The 25,905-nt window shown below is 35.1% G+C and overlaps 1 protein-coding gene across 2 annotated transcripts in view; it reads right to left on the minus strand.

Moving 5' to 3' along the window:
• Positions 1–7,503: 7,503 nt before the first annotated feature.
• MYBL1 (MYB proto-oncogene like 1) overlaps positions 7,504–25,905 on the minus strand; it is a 31,200-nt gene continuing 12,798 nt past the window's right edge. Inside the window, exons 6-16 of one of the 2 annotated variants that reach the window (XM_016206424.2) lie at positions 24,569–24,743; positions 22,369–22,440; positions 21,692–21,796; positions 18,201–18,431; positions 16,846–17,214; positions 14,604–14,746; positions 14,057–14,171; positions 13,115–13,231; positions 12,922–13,026; positions 12,306–12,485; positions 7,504–10,103 (exon numbers count right to left, since the gene is read on the minus strand). In XM_016206424.2, the coding sequence (XP_016061910.2) occupies positions 9,975–10,103; positions 12,306–12,485; positions 12,922–13,026; positions 13,115–13,231; positions 14,057–14,171; positions 14,604–14,746; positions 16,846–17,214; positions 18,201–18,431; positions 21,692–21,796; positions 22,369–22,440; positions 24,569–24,743 (1,741 nt within the window). In that variant the 3' untranslated portion in view covers positions 7,504–9,974. Of the gene's footprint in view, positions 10,104–12,305; positions 12,486–12,921; positions 13,027–13,114; positions 13,232–14,056; positions 14,172–14,603; positions 14,747–16,845; positions 17,215–18,200; positions 18,435–21,691; positions 21,797–22,368; positions 22,441–24,568; positions 24,744–25,905 lie in introns of both variants that reach the window. The other variant, XM_016206423.2, reaches the window with a different exon arrangement.

The raw sequence follows: 25,905 nt of genomic DNA on the forward strand, positions 1-25,905 counted from the left end.
CTATTATAATAGCTTAATGTGGGAGCCTAAAAACTGACCCTCAAAGATGCTGATGTGTGAATCCCCAGAGCCTATAAACATGCTACATTACACGGTAAAAAGAACTTGACAGATGTGATTAAGTTAAGGATCCTGACATGGGGAGATTAGTCTGGATTATCTGAGAGAGTCCAATGTAATCACAAAGGAGAGAGAGGAATATTTGACTAGAAAGAGAAATGTCAGAGGAATGTAGCATGAGGAAGACTCCACTAGCCATTCCTAGTTTTGAAGATGGAAGAAGAGGCCATGAGCCAGGGTTGCAGGCAGCCTCTAGGAGCTAGAAATGTCAGGAAATGGGTTCTCCCCTAGAGCCTCCAGAAGGAATGTAGGCCTTCTGACACCTTGATTTTAGCTCATTGAAACTGACTTCCAGACTATAAAATAATAAATTTTTGTTGTTTCAAGCCACTAAACTTGTGGTAATTTGTTACAGCAGCAATAAAAAAGTAGTACAGCAGAGTATAGTAATAATTATATCTATAGTAATAATTTTCATTTTACAGAGAGATATCTAAGATCTATTTTGAACGTCTATGATCCAAAGTAAATGAGCACAGTGAGTTGAATAAGATGAGTTGATATTCCTTGAGCAGGAGTTTCAGGAAGAAACCAACCAACCTAGAAGTTAGAAGTGTCTAAGGAAAATCCATGAACATAGTCCAATGTAAACTCCTTTTTTATTAGTAGTAAATTTATTGGGGTGACATTTGTTAATAAGATCATATAGTTTTCAAGTGTACAATTATATGATATGTGATCTGTATATCGCATAGTGTGCCCACCGCCTAAAGTCAAATCATCTGTCACCATATATTGGGCCTCCTTTACCCTTTGCTACCCCACTGCCCCCTTCCCTTTGGTAACCACCATACTGTTATCTGTATCTATGAGTTTCAGTTTTATATTCCACATATGAGTGAAATCATACGGTTCTTAACTTTTTCTTACTGACTTATTTCACTTAGCATAATATTTTCAAGGTCCATCCATGTCACAAATGGCAGCATTTCATTTTTTCTTATGGCTAAGGAGTACTCCATTGTATGTATATATGTCCCACATCTTCTTTATCCAGTCTTCTATTGGAGAACAGTCTTCTATTGGTTGTCTCCATGTTTCGGCCACCATGAATAATGCTGCAATGAACATAGGGGTGCATATATCTTTGGGAATTAATGTTTTTGAGTTTTTTGGACAGATACCCAGAGGAGGGATGGTTGGGTCATATAGTAACTGTATTCTTAATTTTTTGAGGAAACATACTGTTTTCCATAGTGGCTATTCCAGTTTACGTTCCCACCAGCAGTGAATGATGGTTCCTTTTTCTCCACAACCTCTCCAACACTTGTTATTACCTGTCTTGTTTTTACTTGCCACTCTAACAGATGTGAGGTGGTATCTCATTGTAGTTTTGATTTGCATTTCCCTAATAGCTAATGAAGTTGAACATCTTTTCATATATCTGTTGGCCATTTGTATGTCTTCTTAAGTGAGGTGCCTGTTCAGGTCCTCTGCCCATTTTTAATTGGATTGTTTGTTTGTTTGGTATTGAGTTGTATGAATTCTTTTTATTCTGGATATTAACCCCTTGTTGGAGTTGTTTGCAAATATCATCTCTCAGTTGGTTGCCTTTTTGCTTTGTTGTCAGTTCCTTTTGCTATGCAAAAGCTTTTTAGTTTGATATTAGTCCCATTAATTTATTTTTGCCTTTACTTCCCTTGCCGTTGGGGTCAAATTCATAAAATGTTCTCTACAACCAAAGTCCGTAAGTTTAGTACCTATGTTTTTTTCTATGTAACTTATTGTTTCAGATTCATTTAGGTCTTTGATCCATTTTAAATTAATTTTTGTATCTGGGGACAAGCTGTAATCTAGTTTCATTGTTTTGCATGTGGCTTTGTAATTTTCCCAGCACCATTTATTAAAGATGCTTTCTTGTCTCCATTGTGTGTTTTTGACTACTTTCAACTCTTTAAGAAAGAATTTACCTAATAAGTGTTTTTTTATGCCTTTCGAGTCATTTTAAGGTTTTTTAAAAATATGAATTCAGTGAACTCTAGAGTCCGATAGGACTTAGTGATAATAGGAAACCCAGTATTTTGACCATTAAAATAACCGAGAAGGCCCCAATAATATGTGTTAGGTTTGATTTTTCTAGGTCCAATGTTGTTATAGTAACATATTATAAACGTTTGTAGAGGAAGCTTCTGCCAGAAGTAGCTACAGGTGGTCATGGAGAACTAGGAGGTCAAAGGGCTTGTCCTAAGAGCTGGCACTCCTTCCAACACCCTTAACCAGGTGCCATAGTTCTTTGCCCTTCTGAAACTTTGAAAGATTCAGAGGTCATGTTCAGACGTATACCCTACACCTCCTGCTGCTGTGGCCTCTGATCTTAGAATGTATTGTTTCAGTGGATGCAGTAGAAGCCTAGAAAGCCTGTCCTGTTGAGGGGTTGCACAGACTATGTTCAGTGCTCCACAGGTATATTCAGTATAGAGCCTGGGGAGCATAAGTGAGCCAATAAATAATCTTAGCCTTGTTTTGTTCATATTCTTATATTTTCTCTCCCTTCCTCTTGACCCCTTCTGCAGGGGTTTGTTCAAGCGTCATTGCCCTAGGGAAACCTTCCCTGCCTGACCACCCATCTAGTTGGAGCCCTTTATTGCAGATATCCATAAAACACGGCATTCCCTTCCTTCAGAATGCTTCTCATGGTTTGTGGTTATGCATTCACTGTCTAGTGTGTCTCTCTCCCCACCAAACATTAGATCCCATAAGACTGAAAACAGGTTTGATCTATCCCTACTAGTTTATGGGAGGACATGATCAATGTTGTTGAGTGAATGAATAAATAAGGAACCTAGGGTATGGACCCCGGCTCCCTTCCTCCTCCTCTTAACACTTGGCTGAGCTATAAATAAATTCTGTGTAGATGAGTCAGTGTAGGTGGGTCAGAAACCAGAAAACAACGTTCCAGATCGTTTAGAAAACATTTGTTGAGGGCCCAGTGGGGGCTGGCATCTTCCGAGAGCTACAAATCTAGAAGAGGACCTAAGGAGGCAAAAAAGCTACAACAAAACCCAGAAGTAACGATGACCACACGTGAGGGACAGGTAAAGTGTGATGGGAATTCTGAAGAGGCGAAGTGGCTTCCTGTTGAGGTTACCCCCCTTATTCCACGAACCACCTTTGGCAAATGGACATGCTGCCTGCTGCCTCTGCTGTGCGCCGGATCCATGGGCCCAGGTGACGGATGCCATTGAGTTGGCAGATGTCTATCACTATGCGTCAGTGCAGGGTGGTCATGCACCCAGCTGAAGAAACAAGTGGGGCTGAATTAACACAAAAACACCTTTATGGACCTGAGCACAGGGTCTGAACTCCTGCTTGCCAATCTAAAGCCAGTCCCCAATGCCACTTGGCATTTCTACTGTTTCCCTGATCAAATCCTTTCCCCATTCTTCTCAAGCATTATTTCAGAAATTCTTTATTTTGCTCAGATCTCTGACGGTGCCTCCTTTTCTCTCTCAACAGACAACCCTGCCTCTTACTCCACAAAGAAACTGAACTCAAATATAATTACTAGGAGAGTCCTCACCCAGGGGCAGGCGCCTTTCCTGGGGCAGCCCATTTGTAACAACAGACCCAGGACTGTAAAAACCTGTCTCCTCACCTGATTAGGGGCAACTGAAGGAGCCCCTGAAATGTGGCTGTAAGTGTAAGATGCACATTGGATTTCAAAGACTTAGAATGGAAAACAAATACAAAGAATGTATTAATAACATTAAAGTGATAGTATTTCAGACACATTGGGTTAAATAAAGTGTATTATTAAACTTTAAAAAATGTAGTAGAAGCCTTCACCTGACACTATTTGTGCTCATTGTTAATTAAGCGAAAGTGTTTGATAAACTGGGGAAGGTTGAATAGTCTACCAGCCCTGGGGGAACAGAGAACTTGAGAATGAAGAATGTGGGTCAGTCAGACAAGTGAATTAAGTGAATGTTGCTTAAGAGAACATCAATACTAAACAAGATAATAACACATTATATTATAAAGAAATGCAGTTGATGTCCTAGACAACAGCAACTCCATACAATCCATCCCAAAGACCGCCACCCACAGGACTGTAGACGACAGAGTGACATCTGAGGTCAATAACACCAAAGTCCTTAGGCCTTAAGGCAGCAGAAGTGGGGCACCCCTTGGGTGTGGGGCGGGGCAGGCAGCCAATAAAAAGTTCAGAGATTATTGAACATTATTTAAAAAAAAATGCAGTTCATAAGGTGCAAAGGAACTAGTGGACCACGTTAGGCTGTGGAATGTTTGGCAGTAAGTAGTCTGGCGAACATGGAGATGTCAGTGGGGTGGGAGTGAAAGCATGAACATTGGGGTGGAGGCCAGAAGCTGAGCAAAGGTTCAGAGATGTAATTGTGGAGTGTTTGTGGGGAACTGTGACTATTTAGTTTGGTTTGAGTAGAGTTCACACACTGGAGTAGAGTAAGCTCACACATAAAATTTTATATATTTGGTATATACAGCCCACGAACTATTCACTTACTTCATGTAGAAATTTATCATGAATTTACTTTACCAAAAGAAACGGGCCTGACGCATGATGGGGAATAATGGTGAGAAGTTTCCGAGTCTAGCGTCGTAGGCTCTTACAAGGAAGCACAGGACTGAAAAGTGCAAGGAATGTTTTGTTGCATTTTGCTCAGCAGAGCATTTGTATTTTCCTCTCCTATCCAACCTAGGCTTAATTTTTAAGAACGTATTATTGAAGCATAATGTGCATATATACAAAGAAGTGCACAAAATTGTAGAGCTTAAATTGGTACAAACTTACACACATCCATAAAATCAGCTCCCAGAGCAAGAAACGGAGCTTTGTAGCATTCCAGAAGCCTACCCACCTGCGCTCTGCGCCCCCTAAGGCTCCTCTCAGCAACCCTCCCACCCAGGGCAACCACTTCTAATAGCATAAATTAGTTTGGCCTGTTTTTGCACTTTTAGAGAAATGGAAGCATGCATGATATACTCTTCCATGTCCTATGCTTAATTTTAAATTTAAGACTCAACCCAAATCTTAGACAATTGAATGAATCTCAGCTCAGCATTGTACCGTGTGAGTTTAGACAAACCTCTTAACCTAAGCTTCTTTTCATCCATAAAAGTGGATTATAATAATGTTTCCCTAATAGGGTTGTTGGATTAAATGAAATAATGTGCATGATTGGTACATGGCTGCAGCTGCTACATTGTTCTCAAACCTTTAGTCTGTGACCTTCCTTGGTGGTGCAAGATCCCGGGTGGTGCCAGTCCAACCAATTCTCCACAGTATATGGGGGGAGGGGGGAATCCACACTATCCAGGCAGTGACCAGCCATTCCCTTATTCTCAAACAAGCATCTGCAAATAAAATGGAAAACTTGGCTACTTGATCCATCTCACGTGCAGCCAAGGGAGAAGAGATGCAATTTCTATCACACACTTCCTCATCTCCCCTTCTAGAATACCAGCTTCCTTAATGGAAGGGTCGTGCCCAGTTTACCTTAGTATCCCCAGGACCTAGCACCAGCTACTGTAAGCACTCGGTTAAGTATTATTGGTTGTTAGTTTAAAGAATAAATAAGTGCTAATTGTGTTGGGGCTTAGGAAATTATGTCAGAATCTGATCCAGTCTTTTGAGCTATGGGCTGGCAAAAAATTACAGTGGTAAAATCAGAGTAAAGTCAGTCTTCCTCCCTCTTTCCCTGTGCTGGCCGGAAAAATCCACTCCGACCTGGCACATTCTGTACTTGGAACTGGAATACGCACACCAGGTCTGAGACCAGCAGAAATAAGGACAGCGTCCTATGCTGTTTTCAACACTGTTACGTACTAATGCCAAGAAAACTACAAAGTTTTCAAAAACACTCTCTTCCCAACACAGGGCAGCCATAAATACTTTCTTTCCTGGTGCATTTCGTTTTGGTTTCCTATAGAAATATTTCACATATTCTTGACTGTATCCTTTTATTAAAGCAAGAAAGGGGAAAATGCAATGTTCCAATGGAATGCCCCTTGATTCATTTTACCCTCGGTACTTAAAAATATATTTTTGCTTCTCACAGACTGAAGTACCGCCTCAAAAACTACCATCTGTTTTATATTACAGTGAAAGTTCCGATTGGCTGGCAAGCCTCTCACTCCATAACTGGATAAATCAAGCAGGAAATTACATAGTTAGAAAATGAGCTAAAAGATTTTAACAAAATAATAGTTTACTTACTATAAAACAAAACCGGTTTCATGCAAATAAACCAAAGCTATTTGTAATCTGTTGCATAAAATAAGTATAGTTAATATTCTCCAAGTCATGACTAATTTTTAAAAATTCTTCAATTTAACACTTACTGAGATTTTCTAAGCACCATGAGGTACAAATAGCTATTCTTACTTTTCAAAACAAAGTCTAGTGGGAAAGTTTTATGGACACACAAAGATCATGAGGAAATAATTCATGGATCTGTGCCTTGAAGGTTGAGCAAGATTTTAACAAGCCAGGGAGACAAAAGCAGTCGTGCAGAGAGAACACTGCAAACACAGGCATGGAGACAGGAGCACGCACATAAGTGTTCTTGGAAGAGCCAAGTCGCCAGTCCAGATTAGAGAGTGAAGAATTATTATTTAGGCAGCAGACAACTATGGACGGTCTCTGAACAGGAGAAATGTGACAGATCTGTGCTTTCTATATGTGTTTCCTTATGTTGAAGGATAGATCATGCCTCGTCCTCTCTGCGGTTATATTTCACACTAGTTTAACACACTTGATATAAGCAGTCTACTGAGAGGTAAAGTCATTTCTGGTGGGTGAATCCATCAGATTTCTGAGCCCACAAGCCTAAAGACAAAGTCTAGATGGCGATGAATTCACCTAGGCAATGTAATAATGCATAGACCTGACTGGGGGACCAGTTGGCCTTGCCCAGGTGATACCCGGATGTGCCTGAACAGTTTCTTGATATTTCTACAGAATGGAGATCAGAGTGCAATAATCCAAGGAAGAGATGAAGGAATGGAACTAGAGCCGTGGCCTTATGCAGGCTGAGAATTTACAACAGATTTCAATGTGAGGGGTGAGGGAAGGGCAGAAGACTTCTAAGGGATGATCGAAGGGAAGGCCACAGCACTAAGAGGCAGAACATCGGACGGGCAGGTCCAAGTTGAGAAAAAGAAGACATGATGCATCAGATGCTGACAGAGTCATGTGGAAATATCTAAAGGCAGCTGAAAACATGGCTCAGAATGAGGCTCAAGAGTAAACAGCAACATGCCACATCGTGTTAGTGGGTAAAATCACCTGTAAAGGGAGTCCTCAAGGAGAAGAGAGGTCTAAGAACAGAATCTTGGCGTAAGTTCTTAAGGTTCAATGAACACCATAAAACACAAAACCAGCGTGAAATGAGCAATGCCAAGTCAGCTTGTACACAGATGCTTTATTCCAGATGTTAATAGTCAACATTGTAAGCAAGATTCTCTCACAATGGAAAGGTTTCCCACACATCAAGAAACTCAATTTACAGGGTAATTGCTGTATTAATATGAAAATCTTACAACAAAATGCAGTATTATATATGTGTACTCAGTTTCCATGCAAGTATGGCTGCTACATGTATGTCTGGCATTTTTATAACATACTGAAACTTAAATGAACACAACAGTATAAAGGTGACTTAAGATGCCTGACATGCTTAAGATTTAAAAAGTTCTTACAAAAAGCAACTAAGCAGTTAACTGAAGGATTCAACCAATACCAACCCAAATAGGTACTATGTCCAATAATCCCAGGCTTCTCTGCAATATATTACCTTTGGGATAATTTAATGCTCAAGAAAAATTATGCTTTAAAATTTATAGCTCTCTCAAGATATTATACTTTGGTGATTGGAGACTATGTATATCCAAGGGCTATATAAATTAAAAAATTAAAAACAGAAAACAAAAAATGAACCATTATGTGCTTAGTTCAAGACAACTAAAATTGAAATGATCCAGTATGATTTTGCTACAATCATTGGTTTTACAAAGTGAAATTTCTGTAAGAAGTTCACTAATTAGGAAGCAATCAACATACTTAACAAACATGCTAAGAAGATTCCAATTGGTCCATCTATTTGTTATCAACAAGGCATAATCTTAGTACCAGACATTTTCTTCACTTCTCACTACATCTAGGATGCAAAAACAAGTTAGTGGATTTAAATAGCTTAAAACCCTATTAGGTCTACTGCTTGTTCAAGAGCTAGGCATTAAAATACTTGGTATTTCCATTTCTATTAACATAAAGACATCAGAAAATCTTAGGCTGTTTTTGTCTTAAGGCCATAGTATTTTGGTATTTGCAAGAATCTGCCTGGTAACGGTTGATTCCATTAAGTTAACTTGAGAATCTGCCATCATTTGCTTTTTCTCTTCACACAAGTGCAAGTGGTGGTCGCTCTTTCCTTCTCTCATAGCAGCATACTTCAGGGGCGGAGAGGGAGAGAGTGTGTCAGTTATAAATAAAAATTAAAACTACAGTGTACAATTCTATTTACCTGTCAGTGTTTAAGTTGACAGCACACCATTATATGTCTCAAAAAAATTACATAAAATCTCTACACAAAAGCAAATAAAGACATTCTTTCAAGAAGAAATAAAGTAAGTGCAAACACCTAAAACAGGCAACTGAAGCAACTGTTGTAACCTGTAGAGAAACACAAAACATTTTTAAAAAGGACAAAGTATTTTTATAAATAAAAGATAATGTTCTCTATTTCTGAAACATAGAGTAAATATAATAAACTTCTAAGTGCAGACTGTTTTTAGGGACCAAAGTACCATATTATTTTTTAAACAAAATGCAAAAATTTCCAACACATATACAAATTACCAGATTAATTTATATGACCCCCCATATAATTTAAAAAGAAAATATTAAATTATTATTTAGTACATTTTTAGAACTATTTTGTAACCAACATGATTTAAAGGGCATAGTGCAATATTTAGGTAGATGTGACATACAGTATATTGTATTGTTTGCAGCTATAACTTACTACTGTTTCATGCTTAAAAGTCAAAATTGTTCTTATGTTAGCTGTAACAACAGGAAACAACACTGGCTTCTAGACACCCTGTATAGATATAAATATCTACATTTAAGCTTTAAAAATGAAAAATAAATTATAAAAACAGGCTTCTTTCCAATTTACAAAGTTTTCCTGCTCCTACATACTGTACAATACATTCAACAAACTCTCAGATCTTCTGAGACTTATGAAGAAAATACTGACTCTTTACAAAAGAAAAAACCCTTTTTCCATGCATTTTGTTTTTAGTACTATGCTCAAATAAATACATTTAACACTGTAGTTAATTTTATTGTTTTTGAAAAATACCAAAAATTAGTAGTGCAACTTTCTATCCTTCAACTTCCTTTCCATTATGCTTCTTTGTAAATGGTAGGCTAAGTAAATCAGCACGTTGGCAAAAGACCTTCATAAAACCATGTGTGCTTCCCATACATAGACTAATTTCAGAAATTACACATACTCATAAACCGATCTATAACAAAACTGCAGCATCAAGAGAGTAGCAACATATATCTTCTGAAGAAAATGTGTGAGAATTTACTTTCAGAATATCCATAAACATCCTAATATGATTTTCCCATTTTGTTCTTTAAAAATAATTTTAAAAAATCTCATCTCTTAAAAAACTACGAAATTGCCTACCCCTTACTTAAGCGGCTTAGCTTTCTGCCTGCTTAGTGTGAAAAAAGATGCAAACCATTTTAGGGCTGTATTAAAACCTTAAAAACAATTAATTGACACAAATTTCATTGCAACCTAATTTAGTAGAGACTATAATAAGGGAGTGGGGCATTTCATCAGCTTGAATAACAATTACAGTATGAGAGCTCTTGAAGTGCTGCTGGCAGCTGTGTAAGTGCTCAAGTATCGTCTTGCTTGTTCAGTCATGATAAGCTGGTCTTCTGTCTTCCCATAGACCACTGTTTCCCATTCACAATTTGACTAGGAAGGAAATGTTAATAGTAATGTTAAAATTACTAAAATAATTATCCATACTACTTCACAATTACACTCTTTAAAGTCAATTATTTTAATTGATTAGATATTTGATAAGTAGTTATTGTAAAAAATATTTGGATAATGACATTGTGATTCTTTTTAAATAACATTATGTTTTAAAAATACATACTGAAATATTTATGGTCATATTTTTAGCTATCTATATTGTTTACAGGCCTGTAGTTTAAAAGGTTTGTCCCCACAACTGCCCCCTCTCCACCCAAATCAAATTAGTTTTAACATGGAAAGAAATGTCAGTCTCTATAGCTTCAGAATTTTACAAAAGAGTGAGATGATGTAGTATCAAAAAATGAGCTAAAAGCCCGGCAAGGTGTGCGTGGCTCAGCGATTGAGCATCGACCTAGGATCCAGGAGATTGCTTTATGTCTTGCAAATTAGGAAATAGTCATAGCACAATGTCAAGTTGATGTTTGTTTCCTTTGTTTTCTGCTCTTATTATAAAGGTTATTACATTACTGGTTTGACCTGCTATGTAATAAATTTTCCTGAAAAGCTTTGTGTTAAACACTTGGATATCAAATCATTTTAAATGGGTTAAGAGAACATGTTACAAGGCTGTTTAAAGAACAGTAGCTCAAGACAGAGGTAAGGTGGCCATATTTGATTGCCAAAGATACGTAAATGTCAGGAATGCTAGTGCTGCAATCATTGTGGTGTAAAGAAAAACTTCCTCCTCAATGAACTCTCAAATCCTCTGGGTTGAATTCTTCATATAACATAGTAAAAAGTTTCCAGCCTTCATTTGCAACTACATAATGGCTGCATAGCAACGGGGGTAAGAGGGGATTTTATTTTATAACTTTTGAGCCAAAAAGTTCACTGGAAACCATTATACCAACAAAATCAAGCTGCAACTGCTTCCAACCACTTACCTTTTAAAACAAGATAGCAATTAAGATTATTCTTTTTTTTTTTTTTTTTTTTAAATCCTCACCCAAGGATATTTTTTCCATTGCTTTTCAGAAAGAGAAGGGAAAGAGAGAGAGAGAGAGAGAGAGAGAAACATCGATGTGAGACACATCGATTGGTTGCTTCCCGCACATGCCCTGGCCTGGGCACGTGATCGAGCCTGCAACCCAGGTACATGCCTTTGACCCAAATTGAACCTGGGACCCTTCAGTCTGCGGGCCAACACTCTAGCCACTGAGCCAAACCAGCTAGGGCTAGGGCTATTCTTATTTGTTATAGGAGAAGAGGTGCCAGAAGTGGACTTAAGGTATCTTTAGTTTAAAAATAAAATAATATGCACCCTATGTTCATTGCAGCATTATTTACAATAGCCAAGATTTGGAAGCAGCCTAAGCGTCCATCAATAGATGAGTAGATAAAAAAGCTGTGGGACATTTACACCATGGAGTACTATGCAGCTGTTAAACAAAAAAGAAATCTTACCTTTTGCAACTAAATGGATGGAACTGGAGAGTATTATGCTCAGTGAAATGAGCCAGTCAGAGAAAGACAAGTACCACATGATTTCACTCATGAACAAAATAAACTAGCAAATGAAATAGAAACAGGCTTATAGATACAGAGAACTGATTGACAACTGTAGAGGGGAGGGGAGTTTCGGGGCTGGATGAAAAAGGTGAAGGGATTAAGCAAAACAATTTAAAAAACAAAAAAAACACCTCATAGACACAGATAACAGTGTGGTGATTACCAAAGGGAAAGGGGTGGGCAGAGTTAGAAGAGGTTAAAGGGGGATAATGGTGATGAAAGGAGACTTGACGTGAGGTGGGAACACACAATACAGTACACAGATAATGTATTATAGAATTGTACACCTGTAATCTATATAATTTTATTAACCAATGTCACCCCAATCAATTCAATAAGAAGAAAGGAAGGGGGGGGGGGAGGCAGGGAAGCAGGGAGGGAGGAAATAGTGCTTAGGAAATCACCAGACGAGTCTCTGGCTGTAACTCCAACTATTTGTTTTATATGTACCCCGATAAATGAGTCCTTCAAAACCCCAAGACTAGTTTGAGTGACAAAATCATAATCAATGTTTAGTTACTGTTATAGTCAATGTCAAACTTAAAAAGAAAAAGCACAACCTGTGGGATCCAAAGTGATAACTGAGTAAACAACAAAAATCACCAAAAGAAACTTATAAATTCATACCTGAAGGTTCTTTTCCAATGTGATAACTTTCGAAGTGTTAGGGTTTGGCTTCTTTTTATTAAGTGTATATGTTTTGTTGGTTGAATTTATATCTTGTTTTTCAGGAGTCGAGTTGCACCTATTGTCATGTATTTCCAGTAACGGTATCATTAATAAAGATGTTGTAAATATATTTTCTGACTGAGAGAGAAAAAGGAGGAAAATAAAATAACTAATTCAAAAACAGTAACAAACAGAGGGACTACTGAGCAAAGGTAGTGGAAGCCCTGTTCATCTCCCTCCAAGACAGCTTTTGGCTCCAATGAAATTTCTAGTAACGTAAAATTAAACATTTCAGAAATGAACCAAAGATAAATACTGAAATTTAAAGTTTTAAGAACTACCACTTTTTGACATCAGACATAAGAGACCCAACTCCTCTAAAAAAAAAAAAACAACATATGAAAGCAAGGAAATAAATAAAATATTCTCTACAGTTAAATGTTTCTTTCTGAATTAAACAGAATACTACTAAAGGAAACTGTACATGAATCTCTAGTGAACTGACCACACAATGAGTAAGAAACAAGAACCACTAGTCGTTAAAGCATCCATTTTTTAAAAATGCTTCACAAACCTGTGTGTCTGGGATGTCTTCAGTCAATAGTTGAGTACCTGGTTCTTCTTTTTCCCAATTATCTAAAATTAGTGACTTTCTCACTTTCTTCACAGAAGCAGTATGCTAGAATGAGTAATGTACAAGACAAACATGATGGCAAAGTCACTTGGACATAATAAGGCTTTTATTAACAATAATACTAAAAGATTACCTCTTGTTTGCAGCTTTTGTAAGCAGGTTCATCTTCCTCTTTGAGGAATATGTCTGTTCCAGTTTCTTCTTTTAAAACTTCCCGAATATCTTCTTCCAAGAAGGCAAGCGGCTGTGACTAAATTGTTTTTTACAGGGTTTTTAAAAAGTCTTTTATAACAATTCCTTTTTCTCCCCATATATAGAAACTCATCTTTTATACTTTTTCATTAGTGGCTTTTCTCCTAGTCCCTCTTGACACATAAGCTGAATAAATTAATCAACTAATTAGTTTTATGGCAAAAATACTGTACATTGCAAGCATTGAATAAAGCATGGCACTTTTTTCACATATATGTGTGAAAGGGCAGACAATACTTTCCATCTGTATTTATGAACTACTGTTGCTAGCACTATTATTAAAATTACTTTAATAGCAGCAACTAATTAAGCACATACTACTTGAAATTTAGCACCACTGGATTATTTCTATCATCTCTTTTATCTTCACAAATAACCCTCTGGGGTGTGTTTTATGATGTCCATTGAAGAGAAGAGGAAACTGAGCCTTAAAGAGATATACTGATCACTTAGTTTTAAAAATATTACTAGGAAAGTGCTTATGTATATCAAAATACTAAAATTATTTTATTCTACTACAGGTAACCACTATTCAAACAACTAAAAGGTTGGTTTTAGTGTTAAGAAAAGAGCTCTGCTAACACTTGATTTGCTCTCTCTAGATGATATAGTATAAAGAAAGTAAAAAATTCAAAATAGCCAAGCAAAGATTTATTTACAAGTCAAAAAAAAAGATTAACACAAATTCAAACTTATAAGTCAAGGGATAAAATTTTTATCAGTTTCAGTGAACAGCTGTTTTAAAAATGTTGAAGATCAAGGATAAAAATAAAAGTTGGTGTTTTTATTAAAAGTAGGAAAATTCTTAAAAAAATATACATACCACAATTTTAAGGGGTCCATATTTTTTCTCCTGAGCAGCTAGCGCATTCTTAAAAGGAGTAGGCGTTCTTGGTGTGGTACCCAATATAGATCTTCTAATTGTAGGTGTCCTAAACCTATCCAATCATTAGATATTTGTATTACATCAAAATTTCACTTCATATGAATTAAGGAAGGCAGTCATGATAAAAAGCACACACTAAATTTATCTTGCATATATACACATGCTTTATTTAAACATTACAGGACTATTGTAAAGTATGCCTCCTTAAACTAATTCTTATTCCAATTAATTGTCTTTAAATAGAAAATAGAACTAATGTAGAAAAAAGCAGTAAAAATGTTGTTTGCTTGAGTACAAAGTTCTACACTGCATTTAGCTGGTTTTTGGTCTCCTAGGGATAAAATATAAGGTTATGATTTTTTTCCCAATTCTAAGTTCCATATGGATAGGAAGTATGATATATGCATAAATGGATAAAAAGCTTATCTACTCTTGAAATTGTGCTTCTTATTTTCTCTATTACGATTATTTAATACCTACTTACCCTACATTTTCCTTTTGATCTTTGGGGGTTGTTTCCTTATGAAGAGGAGTTGTAATGAGAACTTTCTGCCCACAAATAGGGGTTGATGTAAATGAAGGATTTTCTATATTAACTTGTTCATTTCCAGAGCATGTGTTGAAAAACTAAAAAAGGAACAGAGTTTAAAGATAATTTCTAGAACATTAAAATCCCTGCATAACTATTAAGCTGATAAAATTTTCAAATTATTTCCCAATTTCTCCTAGAAAAAGATTGCCACTAAAACCACATTTACGTTCCACTCCATGAAAATTAAGCTCCAGGAGGGCAAGGATTTTCGTTTTGTTCATCACTGCCTCCCCAACAATTAGAACAGTGTTTAGCACATCATAAGCATTCAAGAAATAGTTGTTTAACAAATATTCAAAAGTTACAAAATAGTACAAAAATTTTTTAATGGTATATTATCAGATAGGAATCTAGAAACCATAAATAGTTGGTGTTAAATTTAAGTTTTGTACAACAGTGTAGCTGAAAAAAAAGTTTTATTAGTTTATTAACAAATGACCTTAAACGTCCTTTCCTATGAGAATACTTTAAATTCAGAATGCTTTGCTGCTGAGAAATACAGCTATCTTGCAAATTTGCCTCTTTCCAACACAGCTCAGAACCTCCAAGCAGCCAAAATCGGTAGCACAGTCTATTTTCCAAATGACACACTTTACTCACTGGATCTTAACTTACATACAACTGTGAAATACTATTTTTTGTAGCCAATAGATTAGAAGCAGTGGTAGAAAGAAGTGGAAATTGTCATATAGCTATTTATAATCGGAATGGAATGAATTCTAGTATTATCACTTTTGGACCCTAATATTTCCAAAATACTTAACCCTGAGATTAGCAGTCAAACCCTCTTAAAACGCTATAGTGACGCCCATCAACTACAGGATAAAATCCAAACTCTCTGCCATTAGGCATAAGGTCTTCATAATCATGCCTCATCTTCTCAGCCACTTTCCACCTTAGAATTTACACTTCAACAAAAATTGCTAGTGTGCAAAACTCCAAAAATAGAAAATTGCTAGTGTGCCCAAGCCCATTTTACCTTCCTCTAGGAGCTTTGTAACTTTGAGGGCTGGGGTGGGGGTCACACTATTCACATTGTAGTCTATATAAATGACACCCCTGAAAAAGGAGAAGGCACAATTTTCAGAAAACACAGTAATTGTGTCCGCCAGAGCCGCCTCATCTTCCTAACATCAAAACACCTCCAGTAATATCTCAGCACCCTCCAAGTTTATTTGACCATTAAACTTCTTCTCCCATAAAACTGTTTTTGTTTGCTTGCTAATCCTCACCTGAGGATATCTGTTTCATTGCTTTTCAGAGTGGAAGGGAGGGAGGAGCAGAGAGAGAGAGATGCTAATGTGAGAGACACATTGACTGGCTGCCTCCCACAGGGCTGGGGAGCAAATCCACAACCCAGGTACGTGCCCTGGACCAGAAATTGAACCCGAGACCCTTTGGTCCTTGGGGCAACACTCTAACCACTGGGAAACACTGGCCAGGGCTCCCATAAAACATTTAAATCTGTCAGGGCACTTTCAGGAAACACGAGCTCCATCTCTTACTAACTGACCTTGAACAACTTGCTTAGCTTCTGAATTTCACTCCACCTACCCCCTAAGGATTTCCAAAAGAGGTTTAACTGAGATGCTGCACTAAAAGTGTTTAGCATACAGCCTAACACAGTGTCCATTAAGAGAGAGAGGTACAGTTTGCCCTAATATAAATATCTGCTGCCTGGGGACATAACTACAGGAAAAAGCAGTTAGTTCCTGGCATCCCTAGGAAATCTTCTGACACATGAGATTCTTACAGTAAGTAACTGTCTATGGATAGATATACCTGATACCTGTTGAAGAGTTAGAATACTTGGTATCAGTCTCAGCTCCGCCACTGAATAATCTGAACAAATCATTTTACCTTTCTGGGCCTATTTCCTGATGAGACCTATTAAAGAAATGGAACTACGTATCTAAAACATCCCTTTTAGCTCTAAAAATTGTAAGACACTCTAATGCTACTACACTTTGTGAGATACTTCCTGATTTATCAGAGCTTAGCATGCTCATGTATACATTTAAGTACATTATCCATTTTGATATGATATCACAGCAATGAACTGCTAGCAAGGATATTAAAGATGTAATTTATCTAGCTTATCAACATTTGGAAAGAAAAGCAGAAACACTACTACCTGTGAAGGAGAAAATGGTAGTGTTTTCACTGGTGTGTGTTTTAATGCTGTATTACTGCCATCATTGAACGTGCCATCACTAAGTTCACTGCCTGGGGACTGGCCCACTCGTGTTCTTCTCTTCTTTCTGAGAATGGTTGGTGGAGTACTAAACTTGGCCACATTCGGGGATGTTAAAGGAACAGCCTCACTTTCTGCACCATTACAACTAGTTTTTTTCCCTTCAAGTACAAGGCTGACGTTAAATTGACATTCCATGGCGCCTTCATTGTGTTGGATTCGCATTAGTTTAACCGGAGTGGACTTGACAGGAGAAGCAGCAGCATCAGTAAGATCAAAACTGGTAACATCACTCCATGCTACAGGATCCTGCAATAAATTAAATTCTTTAAGTTAATGCTATAACCTAGTTAAATCTGATCTTGAACTTGGGATGATTTCCACAGTTAATTAGCTACTCATTTTTATCAGTAGAAATATTTCCTTTCCTTGTTCATCTTTTTTTAAGCAAAAGCATTTGAGAGGAACAGATTACGGTTTTACTATGACTCCAATTTGGAATATCTCAAAATAATATTCCATCTAATTCAGTAGCTGAAGCTTATTGTGAAAGTATTTTAAATAAAGGAACAAATTCTTTTAAATTATCAAAGCATGCAATTCACCATAAAACTTCACACTCTATTCCACATCAGAAAAATACTATCAAATTCTACATTATCATTTGAGATTGTGTAGGGGACATCTTCAAAATGGTCATACCACTTTGATCCAGAAAGTCAATTTAACCTAAGGACATAATCATGATTTTACACAAAGTTTTACATAATACTGAAAAACTGGATACCACCTAAATGTCCAATTATAATAGTACATTGGGTAAATAAATTTTGTTACATTCATATGATAGAATACTATGAAGTCATTAAAATTCAAGTTTTAAAAACCAGTAAGAAAACAGGGACATGCTCATGATATAATATGGGGGGGAAATCCACAAACATAATACGTAAGTGTATCTTTGGCTTTAAAAATATATGAATATGTATGTTGTATATGTATAGAACACATCTAAAAGGAAATACCTCAAATTATTAATTCTTGGTTTATGGAAAATTTTAATTTTCTTCCTTACAGTTTTCTCTAGTTCCCAACTATCTATAATATATTTGTACAACTTGTATAACAAAGAATGAATTGTTACATTTTAAAATTTTAAAAATTCTATACAATATCAGAGTGAAATTAAGTAATGCTTCACATAAAACTGGTCAGTGTCCATCAAACTGAATTTCTAAACATGAAATGATGTAACTAAAATTGAGCTTTTGATAATCTCACAATTTCAAACTTACAGATTCAATAAGTTCCAGAGTCTCTGCAAATTCTGGGATGGTCTGTAGAGAGGACAGCACAGCATTTGCCTCTACAGCCAGGAACTTTGTGGGTGAATTCTGCTGAGCAGTCATAGTCTGATTTTCATCCATACTGTATATCTCATTAGTGTGCTCCTCGAGGCTATTTAGAGTATTGGACGTGCTATCATCCATGAGGAAACTACCAGACCAGCTAGAAAAGCTTCCAGGCTGCTAAAAGCACAAAAGAAATGTTAATATTATTTGCCAACCTAAACATAAATTTGTATTTTAAGTGAGAGTTTTTTTCTAGAACAACATAATTCACAACATTTCAGCTAAAAATACAGTAGCAAATATACTTTCCTCAAAATTGATATAAAAATTTTTCATTAAACTTCATATCTTAACTCCATTTCTTTTTCTAACTAAATTTGTTTTAAATTTATAAAATCTTGGTGACATAAAACAAGCATGTACATACAACATAAAGTCCAAATTTCTAGAATCTGGCCTCTATCTTTCAAACTTCATCTCCTGACACTTCCCCCTCCCAGGGAAAACTCAACTATAGTACTTTGTGATTCCCCAATGAGTTAGTCTTTTACCCTGGAGTGCCTTTGCACATACCACTGCTCCCTTTATCTAGAATGCTGTCCAACCTACTGACCAGGGAAAACTCCTATTCCTCGTTTAAGATAAAGTACAAACATTGGAAAGTATTCCATCTGACTATTCTTTCACCTATGTTCCATTTATGATAATGACCTAGTTCATTTACTTTGCTAATATACTATCTTTCAAGACAGCTCAAATAGAATTTCTTCCAGGAACCCTTCCCTGACTACCTGTCAATTAGACACCTCTCCTATGTGCTCCTGTAAAACTTTATGACTTATTTTATCACACAATATACTGTTTCCTGTCTCTGTTCCCACCTCAGAGTAAATCCTTTGAGGTCAGGAACTGTCATTTTTCTTTCTCTCTCTAGTGATGTACACTGGGCAACTGACTTATCTTTTCAGCCTAGTTTCCTAGTGTCTCATAATAAAAAATAAGAAAAGAGACCTTGAAAAGTCATGATTAAGAAACAATATGTAATTTGGAAGTTGTTAAGAGAGTACAGCCTAAGAGTTCTTATCACAAGAAAAAACCTTTATTTTTGCACCTATATGAGATGATAGATGGTAAGTAAACTTAAGTGGTAATCATTTCACAACATATGTAAGTCAAGTCATTATGCTATACACCTTAAACTTATACAGCACTATATGTTAATTATACTGGAGAAAAAGGAAAAGGAACAATATGTAAAGTGTATTGCACTGTCCAATAAAAGTTTCTTAGGTGATAAAAATGTTCTACATCTAAAGCTGCTCAGTATAGAAGCAATTAACCATAAAAGCAATCAAAATGTGGCTAGTACAACCAAGGAGCTAAATTTAAATGTATTTAAAATTAAATGTGGCTAGTAACTACCATATTTTAGAGAGGACATTGCCCAAGTCCATAGGAAGCACTCAATAAATGGTATCTATTACCAGTCAAAATAAATTTGCTAGAATGTGCTACAGAGTCACGATAACAAAATGTTAAGTCTCAAGTAACGTGGAAAACAAGTTTTCAACACCACTGCAAAACAAGTTCCATCCGTTTTAAAGTTTCCTAAAAAATACAAGAAATTAAAGCAATTTTATTTCATTAGCACAGAGCTTACAACCACTTTCTGAAGAGAGCTTTGAAGCCATACACATTTCAATTGAGTTTGTAGGTAAGAAAAAGATTCAAAAACAGAGCTCACTGGGCTCAACTGGAAAAACCCTAGGGCTGCAGTCATGCACACCTGACTCTGAACCCCACACAACAAACCACCTACTGCACAGAGTTAATATAAGGATTACCAAAAATTCACATAACACATCTATAATGGGCCCTCAGTAAAATGGTAGCCATTATTATCACACAATTTTAAAAATACTTTATATGTGTACAGAGTCTCTTCTGCTGGGTGCAGCAACTTCCCTCTAGAACAGGACTGGGGAACCTTTTTTCTGTCAAGGGCCATTTGGATATTTATAACATCATTCCCGAGCCATACAAAATTATCAATTTAAAAATTAGTTATGAAAAAAGCTCCCAGATTTATTGAGTTTCGAATCCTGCCTGCGGTTGCCTTGGAAGGGCCAGGCCAAATGATTTCACGGGCTATATATATAGCCTGTAGGCCGGACGTTCCCCATACCTGCTTTAGAATTTACAATCTCCAATTCCCTTATTCAATCAGATCTTTATTAAGAGTGGATGTTAGATAGCAAATTCTAAAATAATAATACTAATACCCTCTCCCTTTTAATGCAAAATGCCAATTCTTTTAGCTATATTTTCCTGTTAAGTTAAAAAAATTTTTAAATGGTTTAAACATGATATAATTACCTACAAATATGACTCTTTAACCTTAACTATTTATTTGTAGCCTCTTAATAAAACCAAAATTAACTTTAAGATAAGTATTCTTAAGGTTTTCTTATTTTCCCATGGTTTTTGCAGTTTCAAAATAAAAACTATTGTTCCTATGGTATATATCCCGTCTACTATGTTAACAAATGTCATTTTTATTAATTCTCTTTTAAATGTCATAAAGACATCACCAACTATTTCAAGATTTCAGGTTATTTTATTTAGTAATTTTGTATTAGTTCCCAGTTCCTCTAAAAGTACTGTTCCCTAATTTAGCACCAAACCAAGTAAAACCCTTTCTTAAATGCAAGAAGTATCAGGATATTAAAATTTTTAAATGTATTTAAGTATAAACTATTTTTTCTCTTAATCCATCTAGCATAGCCTGTTTAACTTTGCTAAAATTATTACCTTTATTCTAACTTAATACTCCTAGTTGTTCTCATTAACCAAATCTCAGATTAATAGTTCTCACACCTGGTAACCAAAACCCAATATCCATATAAAAATTTCTTTAGAGAGCATAAAGTCTCAATGTTCCTTTTCTCCATATTTTTAATGTTATTATTTTTTCCAATTTACTGAATTCAATTCTAAATATAGTAAATAGAAAAAAAAATTCAAAGACAGAATAAAAGTAATTTTGGAGCACAAAAATCTCTACATATCTATTTAATTATTTTTTCAATTAAAGCCATAATTACATGGAATGTCTAAAATAAAACCAAAGCCTAATCTAAACCACACATCATTTCCACAATATATATCAAAGATCATACCTTAAGTCTGCTTGACATTTATGACTCAAGAATCATGTTAAATACTGAACACTGTAAAATATGCTCCAGGAGATGCATATCAAAATCAGGCAACCTCAAAGTTGCAAATTAGAAAGACTATTCTTAGTCTATGTTAAAATCTGAGGTAGTACTGAATATGCTTTCCACTTCTTGACATACGAAAGTTATGCTGATGAAAACTATAAAAGCATACAAAAGATTCTAACAATAAAATCTAAAAACCTAATTTCTTACCGATGGAACTCGCTTTCTTCTAACTTCATTCTCAGCTGACATAAGAAGCAACTCAAGTTCCTTTATTTTTTTTTCCTTATCAGGATCTTCATCAACAAAGGGTTGCTAAAATAAGTTAAAAAAAAAGAGAAAACAGGCTACTTACATAATTGCTTTATTATTATTAGTGTTCTAATTTTTATTTTCTTCTACACAACACAAAATCTATTTCTCTAAAGTTGAATACTACTAAATCCCAAAAAGCCAGTATCACAATCCCTCTGCTCTCTAAAGAAGTGATGATAAATATTTACAATTCAACAGAAAAGATTTGGGAAATTTAAATGCATAAAAAATGTATAATGCATCATCTATATCAATTTAAAAATTTATGTCTGGAATATGTTTTCATTTATTGACTCTTACTACATCTTTTTAACCAGTTTAGCAAAAATATGTCCATTCACAACCTGAATAAATGAAGTTGGAAAATAAACGAACCACCTTACTGGTGTCAATCACTTTACATCTGTACAGTTTATGTTTCTCAAAACCACTTAACAAACCTTCTCCTTTAATGTTATAATACCCAAAGTAAATAGGACAGATAGTATTGTTTCAGTCCTAATTTTGGAAATACTACTAGACTTTCAAAAATATATTTTAAAGTGTTTCCTTTATTATAAATAAAAAGTTACCTGAATAAAGGCAGAAGTCTGAACATGTTCTATACAATTGCCTTCGGGTGACACATACTGATAGCCTGGGATCTAGAAAGTAATTAAATCAACACTTTAAAATCTGAGACAAATCTTGATAAAATAGCAACGTTAAAAAAAATATCTCTGCTAACTTTGAATGTTCCTACCAGCAACAGTTCCTTATCCAGTAACTACATCTCTGTTCTTAGGGTCTACTAATGAAGTCTTAACACTTAGGAAAGGCCTATCTTCTAGATGAAATGTGAGCATTACTTGGCCTAGATTTACAGCCTATCACTCTATTAACTACAATATCCAAATATTTTTTAAGTCTGCTATTAGGACTGCTCTATTTCCTGGGGAAGGCAAAGTAATCGTATCCCTATTGTTCAGAGGAAGGGGTTAGTCCTTATATGAAGCACTCGCAGAGATGGAGACTAAAGCCAACTTTTCAACTTTTATATCTCCTATTCCTACCATCACCCCATGGCAACCTCTGGGTAAAAAATATGAAAACAGAGGCTTCTTCTATTGCTTGTCTTAGGGAAAAAAATCAGAATCACTCATGTACTTTTTAATACTCTGATAATAGATTAAGGATTATTCTGCTTCTTTTCTAAAGCATTCATAATAAGAATTTTGAAGTTGTTTGCAAATTTAGTATGCAGTGGTGGAAAGAAACAAGAGAGGGTATTTTTTAAAACCTTAAAATCTAGTAAATCTAAATATGATATTGTATATTTTCTGCAATGGCCTACCTAAATCACTATCTAATGCAGAATCATTATACATAACTTCTAAAATTAAACTTAATTTTCACAATACTTGATTAGTATCAGTTATCACTCCATTTGGTAATTCCAATGGATTAGAAACGTATCTTTCTCTAATTTTTCATTAAAATCTGTGGTCACATTTCAAATCAATGAATTTTTTTCTTTCAAGTAAAAATTAGAATTATCTTTTTAGTAGTTTTAATGAATTGTACTATGTATATGTACCTTTCAAGAATTATTTAAAGTAAGGGAAACAATTCTTAAAGTACAACAAATATTCTTATCTTTCCAATATATTTACATTGACTGTTAAGCACTCCCTTGGCCCCAAATAACTTTTAAAATTATCTTTCCATGAGTTAAAAAATAAATTTAAATAACCTTTCTAAAATAGAAGCAGCATGTTTCAGTTTACGCTGCTGAAATCTAGGACTCTAAAGAAAAATGTAAAGAAAAAGACAATAAAAACCTTAAGGTATTGAGTATCAGCAGACAACTATGTCTTCACATCTTCCTATTTGTAAATTAAGGTGTTGTTACTTTAACTCTTTTAAAATTATGTCTTTAAAAATGTCCATCTAATGGAATAAAATCAATTCTGACGCATACTAAGTGTATATTTTTAACACCTAGCCAAATTTTGTCTTTTGGAAGGTAAGTCCTGACTTAATCTTTACATTGTTTGTGACAAGAACCAAGAATTGCTCAACATGAAAAATGGCATGACAGGTAGCTAGATAGGGAAATGTAAAACAAACCTTATGAAAACTCCTACTAAACTAATTTCTTACAGGTAGGAAAATGCACTACTGTAAGGAAAACAGAGCTTGCCCCATTATGAACCTGGGTAATCTCTACTCTAATGAAGCTTTTTAAATGAAGACTGAAGTCACTCAACTGGTTGGTTAGTAGGGGGTAAGCAAAGCTGAATGCCATCAAAAAACCAATTATTTACCACACCCTCCAAAATAATGGCTTAAATGATATTTTACCAATTTTTCCTTTAAATCATTTTATATATACACTTACATCTTAGAGATAAGAAATACTACAATTACCAAAAAATTTTTAGAAACTACAATAAATGTTAAAGCACAGATAACCATTAGCTCTGAATCATAAATGAAGATTCAAAGAATGATATGTGTATACTAAAATTTTTAACCACATAACAGAAAAATTACATATAAAAGGAAACATTTTAATGAGTTTGTTTCCAAAATATTTATCAATCAAAACAAATAGCGATAAACCTCCACTAACTGTTTAAAAGCATTTATGGAATATTTTTTCAGCTTGGAAATTCAAATGTCTATTCCCTTTATATGTTGTATTTGTCCTACTAAGAAACCAAATACCTTCCTTCCCATATAGCAACTAAAATTTTTTTTTAAATAATAAAGGTATTAAAAAATATGTGCCTGAACAGGTATGTAAAACTGATTCTGGGTTTGCAAATGGTCCATTGTCGCACAAGGTTTGTGTTGAAGTTTAGATGAAGATCGTTCTAATTTTATTCCATCTTGTAAGTAGCCCTCCTGTTCCACTTTTCTTCGCATAGTAGAATTCCAATGGTTTTTAATAGAATTATCAGTCCTATAAAATGAAAGTATAATTTTAAAAGAAAAAGATTCCACAAATTTTAATACTGTATAAAATGTACAAAGTGCATTTGCAACATTTATATAAAATTAGATACTTTTTTAAAAAGATAAACTGTATGTCTATATGTCAGGCATCTTCTAAACACTGGAGATATATATAGCAGCAAACAAGGCAAAGAAAGTTGCTCTATCATGGAATTCACACTCTCATTGGAAGTGTGGCAGAAGGAAAAGAGGGAAGGACAAAAAAACAAAAAATTAAATATGTAAGAAAAAAATACCAGTGCAATGCAGATCATTAAAGTAGGATAAGAAAAATTTGGAACAAGGGTAATTTTGATTAGGTGGTCCAGGAAGCCCTTTGGGAGGTGACAGTGAAACTCAGATCTGAATGACAGGAATGAACCAGCCATACAAGAACAGAAAAAAAAGAGCATTCCAGATTAAGAACATAGCAAGGAGAAAGACCTTGAAGCCAAGAACAAACATGATCATGAAAAGCAACCACAATTACAGAATCCCACTATTCTTTTTCATTTCTTAGAACAAAATACCTATGGAAGAAAGTTCATGGGCACCCTTTTAACCTAAGTTTCCTTTATATAAATGTAAATCTTCAACCTACAAATACTTGTAGTATAAATTTCATCTTTCATAAAATGTACAAATATTTACTGAGAACCTAATTTATGTCAAGGCACTAGGTAGGTTCTATGGATAGTAAAAAGATGAGATTAAAAACATCAAAAATTCCTACACCAGGTTCAGTAACTTGAAAAGAACCTTAACATAGTGCTTTAATTTCCTTATCTATGAAGACAGCATTGTTCACTCTGTATATTTCACAAATATATGAAGATTAATTAAGAATATATGTATAAGCATTTTATAAACAATGAAGGACTATACAGATAGAGATTACAACAATAAAAAAAACAAATGCATATCTTCTAAGTGAGGTATGGATTTTCCCAAGGTTGTTGGCCTGCTATATTATTAGGAAACATTTAGTTTCCTAATAATGCAATGTATAGTGCACATAGCACATCACTGCCCTTGAGGGAAATTCTATATTTTAGCCACATGGATATAGTATACACTACTCTCATGATTTGAATCATATCATAATTAATTAAGAATTGAATTTTCCCTAT

This window comes from Miniopterus natalensis, chromosome 16 (assembly GCF_054644295.1).
Source record: "Miniopterus natalensis isolate mMinNat1 chromosome 16, mMinNat1.hap1, whole genome shotgun sequence".
Classification (NCBI taxonomy): Eukaryota; Metazoa; Chordata; class Mammalia; order Chiroptera; family Miniopteridae; genus Miniopterus; species Miniopterus natalensis.